Source organism: Solanum dulcamara, chromosome 11 (assembly GCF_947179165.1).
Source record: "Solanum dulcamara chromosome 11, daSolDulc1.2, whole genome shotgun sequence".
Taxonomy (NCBI): domain Eukaryota; kingdom Viridiplantae; phylum Streptophyta; class Magnoliopsida; order Solanales; family Solanaceae; genus Solanum; species Solanum dulcamara.
In genome coordinates this window covers 56,413,746-56,426,247 of record NC_077247.1, presented here as the reverse complement: position 1 = coordinate 56,426,247, position 12,502 = coordinate 56,413,746, and the positions used below count along the sequence as shown (strand labels likewise).

Sequence of the window (12,502 nt, the reverse complement as noted above, 5' to 3'; positions counted from 1 at the left end):
GTAAAGTAACATAGGCATAATTTTATCCCAATTGGCATGTAATATTTCTCCTGAACCATAATGTCACAGTAGTTGCTTTTGCGTGTCTATTTCAACAAGAAAAGAAAAAAAAACAGAATTTTGATGGGCAGTCTCATACAAGCAACTGAAGGATGAAATTTCCAAAGCATCGTGTACTAAGCTATTTGGATGAGGATGTGTCTGCACAAAGCATTTCTAAGGAGTAACTGCCAACAGAAAAATACTATGATATTAAGGTCAGATATGCCTCTGATCAAACACTATGAAGTGCTTACATCATTTTCTTTTGCGGCTGGCTCCTCCTGAAGTTTCTTCTTCCAATATTCATCAAGTGGTTGCGCAAATATAGCTTTCCCAGAGACAACTCCAATTCTACAGATTGGCCAAGTAAAAGATCAACCAAATGGAAGTAAAAAACACAATGCAAGTAAAAGGGGCTAAATTATTGACTGAGGTCTAGAGGATGTAAGTCGTAACTTCTGAAATGTAGAGAATAAACATGCAGATGCCAAAGCCGTGTCAGCAACTGCTCTGGTCAAGAAAGGCATGAAGCTGGTATACTGGAAGAATACAACTACATCTAATCTCCTATAATTGTTACTTCTACTATGAACTTTATACTTCAGAAATTTAACTTAGGTTCCAACAAAGTCAGCGCATACACATGCTGTTTATCTGCATAGTAAAGTTTTATTTGATGAGGTTAATCATGCCTCACAAACACCAAGCTGAAAAAAGGTGCCAAATTCATCAAAGATAACGATTCAAGAAAAGGAAGGCTAGCAGTACTTTCAAGAGATTAGAATGATAAGAAGTACCAGTACGGCAATTACTTAACAGGAAGAAGAGGAATATAATGGGCATATGCAGCAGTTATTTATTAGTGTAACAAGAGAGTACTAATGAAACACAGCGTTTGACAAATTTAAGGATCTCTACTCAGGTTGAGTATACAAACACCTTCGCTTTCTTAGAGTAATGTTCATTGAAGGTTCAACAGAAAAGAGCTAAAATACTACTGGGATTATACACTTACTTTGAGTGTCCAAGTGAAAGCAGATTTTCCTACTCTTCTCTGGAAAAAGAGGAATCCATCTGCCTTTTAATACTTCACCTGAATCTAAGTTAACAAACCACTGCATCAAGCTAAGCAACCCGATCCCTCTCCTCCCTGCATGCATACGCCACAGCACACACACGCAGAGAAAACCCCATCCAAAAGACACTGAAAATCATATCTATGTTCTATCTAATACTTCCTCCGTTCCTTTTAATTTTCATGTTGTGTTTTTCGAAAGTCAATTTGACTAACTTTGAAAGCTAAATTAGATTACATTAATTCGATTAAAATTAAAATTTAGATATTCAAGAACCATACGAAAAGTACTATAAAGTGTAACTTTTTTTATATCAATATGATGAAAAAATACATATTAAAATGTTGGTCAAAGTTCATATCGTTTGACTCTAAAAAAGGAAACTATGACAACTAAAAAGGAAAGGAGGGAGTAGTTAGATGGAACCCTTGGAAAAAAAATAGATGGAACGATGGCAAACACGCTTTTACTCATCTCTGAGTATATGACGAAGATTCACAATGCAGTACTAAGGATGTGGCAGCTCCAACCTGTGAACTTTGAAGGGCACAGGCAGCGCCTCGAATGATTCTTCTAATTTATTCTTTGATAAACCCCTTCTCTATCTCTAGCTTGTCAATATGTCAAAATGCACATAAGAAAATGCACCACGGATGGCGCAAAAAATGCATACTTTGCACCCATACGTCAAATATATCAAAAAGTGCATCGTCGCATTGACTGATAACCATAGCAGCAGAAACATGTCAAAAGGTACTTATAGCAGAAGCTAGGAAGACGGGTAAATGAGAGAAGGAAAATAGGTTATTCTTTTACTTTTTGTCTTTTTTATCTCTCTATTTATTTGGTGGGGAGCTTGATATAGAGGATGTTCTCCAACTCAATTTCAGCCAATGGTCAAAGGAAATTCATTGATCCACTGGTTGTGGCCATCTGCATATAAGGAAGGAGGAGCTAGATCTAATGGATTGTGTCATACTCCTTACTGTCCCCAGGAAAAATTTGGTAGTTGGATCAATATCGATCCCAGAACACGCTTAGATATTTCTCTGAGGTATTAGGCTCAATTTTAGTTGCTATACAGGATAGATTGTGACACAGAGCGCCTATCAAGTTGTAGCATCTTCATTTTCCGGGAAGTCCAAAATTTTGTCTCGGCGGGTGAAGTGAGCTTAAACACAAACTTCATTGTTGGAGAACAATAGGAATCACAGAAAATCAAGAGAAAACAAACCGCAAGCTAGATTCAGGACACGTCAAACATAACACTACTTTGAGACTTGAACCTATACCATACTTAAAGCTACCAGTAAATAATAGAACACAAACAATTGAAGGACCAGATCAACCATAGAAATTTCTTTCTCTTAATCATTAGGTTAACGGGAACTTCTATTCTATTTCGCGCTAAATGAAAACATTATTACTCCGATCAATTCCTCTTCAATTAACGGCCATGAAAAACAGGAGCTACCAGCATATGGCAGTTCATTAGGGCATTTTTTCAAACACTTTTGCTCCAATTCATGATTATTAAAAAACCTAGATTACACTGTATAATGGGCTTCCTTTCTGATTTTCCTCTTTGCTGTTTGGGGACCGCTATAGGTCATTAATGAATCCATACTGATGCATATCATATGTTAATCTTAAGCAACGCTAGTATGGAGAAATGATAATAAGAAACTTACATAACTGCGCCAATTACCAGCGGAAACGACAGGAATCTTCTCCTGAACATCTTCTCTGTATCTTCTTCTAATCTTCTCTCAGTTCAGCAGTTTTCGTCTTGAGAAGCAGGAGATCGGAGCTATCAGCATCAGCTGTGGAGCTAATGTTTTGATAAATTACATTCACATCTCTATTCCTTATGAAATTCCAGAATTCTCCTTCTACTTTTAGAAACTACCTTCAACTACCCTCCAATCGACTTAGAGCCCGTATGTATGAGCTTAAAAAAATATATGAAGTACTTTTAAAATTTTTATATGCTGAAAGTTATTTTTATAAATAAGCAGTTGAGTGCTGTTAAGCACTTATTTTCTGTCAAAATGACTGAAATACCCTTAAAGCTGTTAACAACATAATAAGTTGATTTAAAAGATTTTTAAACTCTAAAGTTGATTTAAATCAAAAGTAATTTATAATGTAAAATCACTTTCACTATAAAATATTTATTTAAGTTAATTTTTTATAAATACATGTTACTTAAGGGGAAAATGTGGTATCATTCGATTATTAACTAAATATTTTTATAAATAAGTTAATTTCTTGTTGATCTATTAACTACTTCCCTTTCCCTTGGAACTCACCCTTAGAGATTAATAATTTAAAATTTAAATAATATGTTTTTCGATTATTGAAAAATAAAAGTTGAAGACGAAATCAAAAATAGGTACTCCAAGCGAAAATTTAGACGAGCTGAGATCATTCATCTCATTACGACCACATTTCGACATGTCTTTATCAGTTTCGAGCTTATCATTCAGTGGAACAGTAATTTGGCTATTTTAAAAAAAAATTGAAGTACTCAGTTCTTCATTAGTTATACGTTTAGGATAATCGCTATCATTCGTCTCAACTATACGATTACGTTGCGAATTATCCAAATTAGAAGTGTGAACTTTTTTGACATTTTGTTCAACAGAATCAGTAGCAAACTTTTCCTTGTTCGATTGATTGAGGTGAGAATCGAGAGAACTTACCTAGTGGGGGTTGTCTGTTGCATTGGTGCGCTCATTTTGGTACAAGTCTTGGCCGGAAAACTTCGTCGGAGCTCCAACGAATTCGCCTCCGCGTTCATCCACCGCAATTTTGCCGACCATTTGGTCTGAAATTTTGGTGATAGGTGCGCTTTGGTATGGATCACAAACCCCAGTGGCTAAATCCTTTCGAGTGTCATCGAAAATAGTTTGAATTTGAGCTCGAATTTCTGGCACCTCAGTTGCAAATCTCCCAAGTGTCTCCTACTGTGTTCTCGCAATTGGAATGGTAGAAGCTGCTGAGATTTCAGTCGAGTGTAGATTAAGAACTGACAATTCACCTTCAATGTTTGATTTAACTTGAATACAACCAGATTGCTCGAGAGAGATGATCTTGTGTGCCCAGGCAATTTGCTCCTCGGACAGTGCTACAGTGATCACATTGCGGTCCGGTGGTATGGGGTGCTCTATCGGCGGCAGTGAAGCCATTTCGTCAGACTTCAGACAAAGTTACCATTGGAGGTGATGAACAGTGATTGTAGGATGTTACCGTTGTTGAGAGCTTTTTTTTAGTATTGAATTTTAGGGTTAAAAGAATAGAAAGGATAGTTTGGGAATTTAGTTAAAATATAAGGGATATAAAAGTAATTTCCATGGTCAAAGAAAATGGCTTTAAGCACTTAGAAAAAAAAAAGTTAGGAATCCTAATTTTTTATTTTTGGCTGAATTTAAGAACTTTATGGCTTAAAGTTAGCATTAGGCAAACACCACAATAAACTAAAAAAGACTTATAAATTGATTTGCCTATCCAAACGGGCTCTTAAGTTCTTTCCCCGTATTTTAAAAGGTGTTTTTGGGCCGCTTAGTAAAAACGCACTCAGCCGATCGAAAGTATTGTGAGGCATAAGTCCTATCAATCTGGACGTGCACTTAGACGCTGGACAAGGTTTTGTGTTGGGCATAAGTCAAGAAAATCTCTCTCAATTAAAATTAAAATTGTTAAGCAAGTCTTAAATAAATTTCACTTCTCATTACGTTTTTAGAAGTTAAAAATCTAATTATTTTTTAATTCTTAGCCCTAATTTTTTATTTTTTCTCTTCGTCTTTCACCGAATAAACAAAAAAATAAATGATCAATATGCAAATTACAAAGTAAAAACGCATCATCCTTCATGCATACTCTGATGTGATGCTTCTGATGGTAGGTTCCTTCTACGTTTTTTCTTATTAACTTAATTTATTAATTTCTGCTCAATAATTTTAAAAAAGTCTTGATTAGTTTTTTGAGATTAGTAGTCCTATTTTTTTAAAAAAAAATTAACGTTTTAAGATGAAGCAATTTTATGTATATTTTACACTTATTTTATATTTTCTTAAAAGTTCCATGTTATTATTTTTATTATATTTATTAAATATGAAAATTAAAGATTCACGAAGCTTACGCCCTAATGTCTTGATGCTTACGTTTGGTCCCGTATTAGATAAAAAGCTTCATCTAGCTCCTGCGCCTTTCAAAATACTGGAAATGTGGATGGTATGAAACTACTTTTATGCACCTGATGTTATTAGATTTATTCCGTGAAAAACGTAAAATCGAAATTATAAACATTGCCACTAATATTAGTCTTTGTCATCCAATATATGTTAGGTGATGGTACTGCAATGGAAAAATGTTGAGTTTGGTGGATTGTTACTTGTAAACTTATGTATTGTTGCATGCTATTTCAAGCACATTTAATTACAAATGTTCCAAATTAAAGAGTTCCTACAAGATGCAGCGAATTATACAATGAATAATAACATATGTATTGATTACGTAGGAAACCAATTCAAGAATTAGCTTAACTTTTGTCCTTTTGTACAAATATTCTTGATTTTATTTTCTACTCTCTCTATATAAAAAAATATAATATAAAGGATTCTATAAGTTAATATGCTGTTGTTAGGCGGCGGATTTTATTCCTGTAATGAAATGGGTACTAGAAATACAGCCACCTTGAGATACAACCAATTCAACTAGCTGACTGATGGTAAGTCATTTTATCTTTAAAATGAAGCAGGAAAAATGTTCTTTTATACTACCTCCTTAATTCTATTTATTTATCAAATATTTCTGAAGAAAGGATAATTTTTTTTGTATTGTACCTTTAATTTATTAATATTGAATTAATGTTATTGAAAAATATAGTAAGTAAATATATTTAAAACTTTATTAATTAATAAGAATAAAATGATAAATTCACTATATCAATTATTATTATTTTTAATAAATATATCAAGTCAAAATTTAATGAGTAAAAAGAACATAAGGAAAGGAGTACCACAGTAGAATTTAAAGCACAGCTCGTTGCATATATAAGGCAAAACAGAGAGAGTACCATCTAAGACGGAAGAAGAAGATGAAGATTTGTATGCGATTACATTTTAATAATGTACAGTAAGGCATATTAATGTGTGATAGATATATAACTGTGTCGTCTACTTTCAATATACCAAATGGCAAACTAGGTCCCTTAATTAGATTGGAATACTTCTAAGGGTTCTGATTTTGGGTATAGATATAGTCAAGGTGAGCAGCCAAATTCCTTCTTTCTAAACATTCTTCATCCTGGCCTCCGTTGCAGCTCTCTTCTTTTGCAATTTGTTTTGATTCCACAACATGATCCTGAAACGTAATAATAACAAGATTTTAGATCATGGTCTAACTAATGCTTGATCATAAAATTTATAATTTGTTCAAAAAATCTTTAAGCGGTGGTCTATTAGAACCATAATAAGCTGCAAGAGAAAATTTCACAACATCTTGAACTTTGGTTACCTGGTGTTGATCAATGTTGTTGAGGTTGAGGGTGGCCTCGTGGAAAGCTGGGTCGGGGCGAGAAGCATAGGACAGGGCAAAACAGAGGAGAAGTATAATGAAGAAAAAACTGGTATTATTGGCTTTAGACATGGTCAATTGGTTGTTAATTTGCTACTTGTTTCGATCGAGTACTCTTAGGAAGGAAGAGATGTTATTGTTATATAACTCTAGCTCTATATGAAGAATGTGTTATGTGGTGGCATGTACTTATACTGCAAAATGGAGGGCCAATCTCAACGGTTGAGTGTGAACTTGGATGAGTTTAATGGGCGACTTTTAACATATTTGGGTAATGGAGAATCAGGAAAATAATTGTTATTCTCAATTTGGACTAGGATATAAGTATATGTACAAAGTCTTTCAACAATAAAGGGTAGAAGAACAATGAATCTTCAAAGGGGTATTAATTAACGGTGACCACGAGAATTTAATGAAAAGGAAAGTTCACAGCTACGTACATAACGCCATTGATAAATGGTTGTTACGTTTCATAGCTATTGCAAGTAGTATTCTCCTTTTTTCAATTAGAAAGGCATTTATGCTTTGCTGACCGTATATATTTAGCAAGATCTGCGACTCGCTTCTTTTGTGATGAGCGTAATTAAAGGGAAAATAAAGCGGTGTCCCAAAACTTGAAAAAGTTTGTAGTATACCCTCAAAGCCAAGACAGAAAAGTTTGATTTTTTTTTTTAAAAGTTTGATTATTATTATAAGTGGTTGAATTAAAATTTTCAATATATATATATAGAGAGAAGGGAGTATAATAATTTCCTGACATAAGAATGTCAATTGACTCAGGGGGGATTGATTTTGTAGGTCACTTAGAATTTTCATTTTTACACCTAAGAGATTTGAAAAAAGTCATTTTTACTATTCAATTTATAAGAGAGACAAAGAGATCTCATTTCTTTTAATTGACTCCCCTTAGACAAGGATACCTATAGGGCAAAAAGCCTTTCAACGGCTTGTAAAGCACGAAGGAATTAATAGGAAAGAACAATAGAACAGTAGTTCAGGAGTAACAAACAAATGAGTCATCAAAATTCTGAGAATGAGATTCAAGATTGAGTATTCGATTTACACATGGATCTAGCGATTTTCATGATACCAGGGGCGTTCTTTAATTTTTTTCTACCTGGCCCAAGCTAATTAGCATTTTCCCACATGAGTAAAACACGTGTAATGGTCCACACATTCTAGAATGAAATAGAAATAAAACTTAATCCTAGTCTTATTGTTAATAGTAGTATTATTATTTTGGTGTTATACTCGTATATATAGTCTTGCGCATATTCTGGAGGAAAGCGAAATATGATGAGGATAATATGCATGCATCTCTAATTTGCTACACGTCTTTGGAAAAACTCTAAATATATAGGTGACAGAAATAGAATAGTCGTTTTGGTCGAAGCACATTTAGGACAGCAGGTTGACATTTTTTTTTAATTTCTATTCTTAATGATGGACAAAGAATTCATACATATATATTTATTGTGATATAATCCAATTTTCTTATGTCTCACTTTGTAATCCCAACATGATCATGAATACGTAGCGGAAGAACCCCAATTGCAATATTAGTCCAAGAGTACAGTCAGGGTGGAATCATGTAGCCTGGTAAATTTAAAAATCTCTGCTGTTCTGGTTGAGTTGTTGAATAAAGGAAGTTAGATTTGCATGTGTTCATCCAAACTTTCTTTGACGAAAAAATAACACTAATTATGTATGATTAGTTTTTAAAAAATATATATTTAACAGATATTAATTTTTTTTTAGTCTTTTTATATGTTTACTTTCTTCGTATTTTGAATTCTTTTAAAAAAAATTATTCTGCCACTAAGCACCTTTGTGGACTTGTGGTACTCCGATAAATTTGGTATCTTATTATAACCAGAGGAAGATAAAAAAGATCTCTGAATAAAACAAAATATGTGCTAACTTTTAAGTCGTCATTCTTATTGGTACTTGCTTGAATTCCTGATAAGATATTAATCACGCTCTCCTTTTATTAATTCAACAACTACCGGTCTTCTCTTGTCTCCGTGGCCGCAAATGCTGCGCCAACGTACATCGATAAATAATAAACTTTACGTAGGCATTATTATCTAGGTACATACACTGATACACTAGCTGCAACTGTTTTCTTTCTCTTTTTCAATTAGTAGTAAAAAATAACTGCACAGCTTGTATATTGTAATTCTTCAGTGTAAACTAATATTCCATCTATCTCAATTTAATTATATTAAACTATGTCATTCTTAGTTTATTTCAAAAATAATGATCCCATTTCAAATTTTGAAAATAATTTAATTTGATCTTTCTATTTTGTCTTTAATCAGAAGCTTTTATAGTAGTCACACAATAACACAAATATTATAATTATATTGTATCTCTAAGACCATAAAATTCAAAAATTATTTTTATTGTCTTAAATTTGGTATATCTTATTAAAACGAAGAGGATGTGTTACTTGTAGTGTGTGGATCCGGCTCACCTCCAGTAACACACCTCTCCATTTATTATTAATGCAAAATTTACTACTACTAATTAATACGATGATTAAGGAAGAAACCATTATTAAACTATAGTTATGTAATCAGCTTGCATACAGCAGGATGCATTAACGTACTGGGAAGATCAACAGGAAACACACCAAAAGCAATACTATATAATATATGTGATAACTCACTCGTTTTATCACTACTTTTGTGGAACATATATAACGGAAACTTAGGTCAATTAATCATTGTAAAACAAATTAACTGATCATTTTCGTCCTTGGGAACCGTACTTTGTTTCAGGGGTTCTGATTTTGGGTATAGATATAGTCAAGATGAGCAGCCAAAGTCCTCCTTTCTAAACATTCTTCTTCCTTGACTCCTTTGCAACTCTCTTCCTCACCAACTTTCTTTGGTTCAACAACATCCTGAAATAAATTCAAATAATTTAATACTAACATGAGACGAATAGTATATAGTTTGTTCATAATAATAACGATTCTATGTTAAACAACTAAATTTATTAGATGAGATAATCACACAATTTAACAATCGAACTACGTACGTACCTGGTGTTGAATATTGTTGAGAGTAGCCTCGTGAAAAAGTGGCCGAGGGCGAGCAGCATAGGACAGGGCAAAACAGAGGAGAAGGGTGATGAAGAAAAAACTAGCAGATGCTTTAGACATAGTTTATTATTAGCTTGATCGATGCTTAATTTTTGAGTGAAGATGCAGAGGAATATATGTTGTCTATAGCTCTATGGACTCTGTGGTGTGTGGTGGCTTCAATTTATAATGAATTGGATAGAATGACAATCACAAAGTTCGAGTGTGAACTTGGATGATTGGAAGGGAGACTTTGAACAAATATTTATGTCAGGGGAATGACGAAATTTTATCATTACGTGGACTAGAATGTATGTAAAATACCAAAGTTCTTTTCAGAAATTAAAAAATGACCAGAGAAAGACATTAACTCAAAGGGGCAGTAATTAAAGCAGACCCCAGGAATTTAATTTACTGGTAGATGGATAGATACTAATACCTTTATTTGTTTAATATATAGTCTTGCTTCGATTACAAGTAGCAGTATTTATTAATGATGATTGAAAATGGCATTGTCTTGCTGACTGCTTATGTTTGGCAAGAGAGTTTTATGTTTTGGGCTACCACACCATCTGGGGTCAGTTAAACACAAATTATTGTTTTTCGAGTTAATAAACCAAGAGGAAAAATCCAATTGAACACCATTAACTGATAGAAGATAATTTGAATTTATTATTGTCACTCAAATTGACGTGACCTTTCTTCATCCATAAATATGGCACCATTATTTATGTGGCATAGGCTGAAGAGGGTCTACTTGTGTGAAACTAATCGATAGATTGTGTACATCTGACTCTTGGGATACAACTTACTCTTCTCAACATCCTATGTATGCACTAGATGCTTTATGCATCGAGCTGGAAAGTTTGAGTAGTGGGTAAAAGGAGTATAATTTGTGGGAACAGAAGAGTCCAAGAGTGATTCCAAACAAACTTATTAGTAGTAGTCAAATTCCAAGAGTGAGATGCAAGGTTGGCGCTTGAACAATCAGGAATTTTCGATCCACAACAGGAAAGCATATATAATTCTACATTTATCTAGAAAAACCAGGAATGCTCTTTTAACAATTTTCTTCATGATCAACAGTCTTCTTGTTGTTATTACTTGTTCTTTTTTAGGTAGCTGGCAATTTAAATCTTTTGTGTAGTCTTCTTGTTATGATTATTAAATTTGTGGTGCCGTTTGTTGTACGTAGTCTTATGGGGATATCCGGAGGATAGTGAAATATGGGGACCTGGGAATTTATTTCATCAAACTAATTTCAAGAATTTGTTGTGGCTAGAGAGCTCTATAAGCAGGTTACGTTGCAGAATCGCCGTTTAAATTGAAGAATATATAGTAAAAGTTGACATTTTTGTTTCACATACTTAATGCTGAATGAGTAGTTCTTACATATTTATTGTGAAATGTATAGGCCAATTTCTTTATCTGTCTCTTGATAATCACGACCCCATAAATAGGACATATGATATGTTACTTCTCTTTCAAAATGAAAACGATCATCAATTGGCTTGCGTACCATTAAATCAACAAGTTCGTCTAGTTTTAACAAACGAAGATAAAAAATTATGTATTCTGAGAAAGAAAAAGGTAATTTCAAATAAAGTCGAACATAATTTTGTAACTTCAGCATTTATGTTAGTTCTCAACTTCAGAAACGAAACATGACTCACTAGCCTTTGTTTAATTCAATTCAATCCACGTTCTTCTCCAACCATAAAGCCTAAAGCTGCATTAACGCGGACTAAGCATTGTGTTTAATTAACTTAATTAAGAAACAAATCATTATTATAATGATCATGAGATGGAAAGCTTTGAATATTCAAATACAATACGCTAACTGAATTAATAACTAAAAACAAACTTAGTTAGTAGAGATTCTCTGTTTTGGAGAAAAGAATTTAATATTGAATAACAAGCTATATATATATGTCCTATTTACCAAAGTTGACCAAACGCGGAAGGCCATCTAAAAGTCATGTTTTCATATATACTTTTGCTTTAGAGAAATGGAATGTGCCTTATAAAACCAAAGTGAAAAGAATGTTTGAAGTTAAAAAGGCAAATCTTTGACCAGTTAAAAGATCTCATGGCCGGTTAAGCGCTTTCGGCTGCTAAAGCACAAATTCCTTCTCATAAAATGCTTAATTCCACCCTTTTTGTCTATTTTTCTTGGTTAAGCAAACAATATGTTTTATATATGCTGTATGCCAAAGAAACAAACAAAGAATGAAAGAAAGGAATTTAAGAATAAAAGGGTTTTGCCAAGATCTTATAAGATTGTGATTCAGTGTTTTCTTGACAACTTTATTAGTGTGACAACCATATGAGCCGAAGAGGCCCTACAAAAAAAAGATTGACATGCTTTTATATTTAGGTCGACATATTTCTGAAAAATTAATGCACATGACATTTTGGGAATACTATATTGGAATGGTAGACACATGAAATACACATTTTTGCTTTGGATGATATATAGGCTGAGAGGCAAATCCAGATAGACTGTTAGGCCAAAACAGACAATAAGTGTCATGAGCTTGGATTGTGACATTTAAAATCTATTGTGAGGTTATACTTTAAGGATTCAAATAAATGCAAGTATCCCAGACTAGTCCAAGAAAGGTATATATATATGACTAATTTAGAAGAGTGGATTAGTGATTTTCTCATTGAGTGAGGTGTTTTTACTGCTTAATTAGCAGCAATAGGAAAGTAT

General features: G+C 33.3%; 2 protein-coding genes and 1 long non-coding RNA gene across 3 annotated transcripts; all 3 read right to left on the bottom strand.

Annotated features, from left to right (window-relative positions):
• Positions 1–20: 20 nt before the first annotated feature.
• LOC129873604 (uncharacterized) lies at positions 21–3,074 on the bottom strand. Its single transcript, XR_008762730.1, has 2 exons — positions 2,810–3,074; positions 21–393 (listed from the first exon to the last, which is right to left on the bottom strand). It is a non-coding gene; the product is annotated as an uncharacterized LOC129873604 (long non-coding RNA).
• A 3,072-nt stretch (positions 3,075–6,146) lies between these two features.
• Positions 6,147–7,001, bottom strand: LOC129873643 (phytosulfokines 3-like). The gene is made up of 2 exons (XM_055948771.1): positions 6,639–7,001; positions 6,147–6,485 (listed from the first exon to the last, which is right to left on the bottom strand). The coding sequence occupies exons 1-2, from the start codon at positions 6,768–6,770 to the stop codon at positions 6,354–6,356; spliced, it is 264 nt and encodes an 87-aa protein (XP_055804746.1). The 5' UTR covers positions 6,771–7,001; the 3' UTR covers positions 6,147–6,353.
• Positions 7,002–9,239: 2,238 nt separating this feature from the next.
• Positions 9,240–10,054, bottom strand: LOC129873740 (phytosulfokines 3-like). Its single transcript, XM_055948907.1, has 2 exons — positions 9,748–10,054; positions 9,240–9,606 (listed from the first exon to the last, which is right to left on the bottom strand). Exons 1-2 carry the CDS (start codon positions 9,865–9,867, stop codon positions 9,478–9,480), a joined length of 249 nt encoding a protein of 82 aa, XP_055804882.1. The 5' UTR covers positions 9,868–10,054; the 3' UTR covers positions 9,240–9,477.
• Positions 10,055–12,502: the final 2,448 nt, after the last annotated feature.

Excerpts from the sequence above, each read along its gene's own strand:
- LOC129873740 (XM_055948907.1), bottom strand. The coding sequence starts at position 9,867 with ATGTCTAAAGCATCTGCTAGTTTTTTCTTCATCACCCTTCTCCTCTGT. Across the intron at positions 9,607-9,747 it reads TCAACAATATTCAACACCAG|GATGTTGTTGAACCAAAGAA; the intron begins GTACGTACGTAG and ends AATTTATTTCAG.
- LOC129873643 (XM_055948771.1), bottom strand. The coding sequence starts at position 6,770 with ATGTCTAAAGCCAATAATACCAGTTTTTTCTTCATTATACTTCTCCTC. Across the intron at positions 6,486-6,638 it reads ACAACATTGATCAACACCAG|GATCATGTTGTGGAATCAAA; the intron begins GTAACCAAAGTT and ends ATTACGTTTCAG.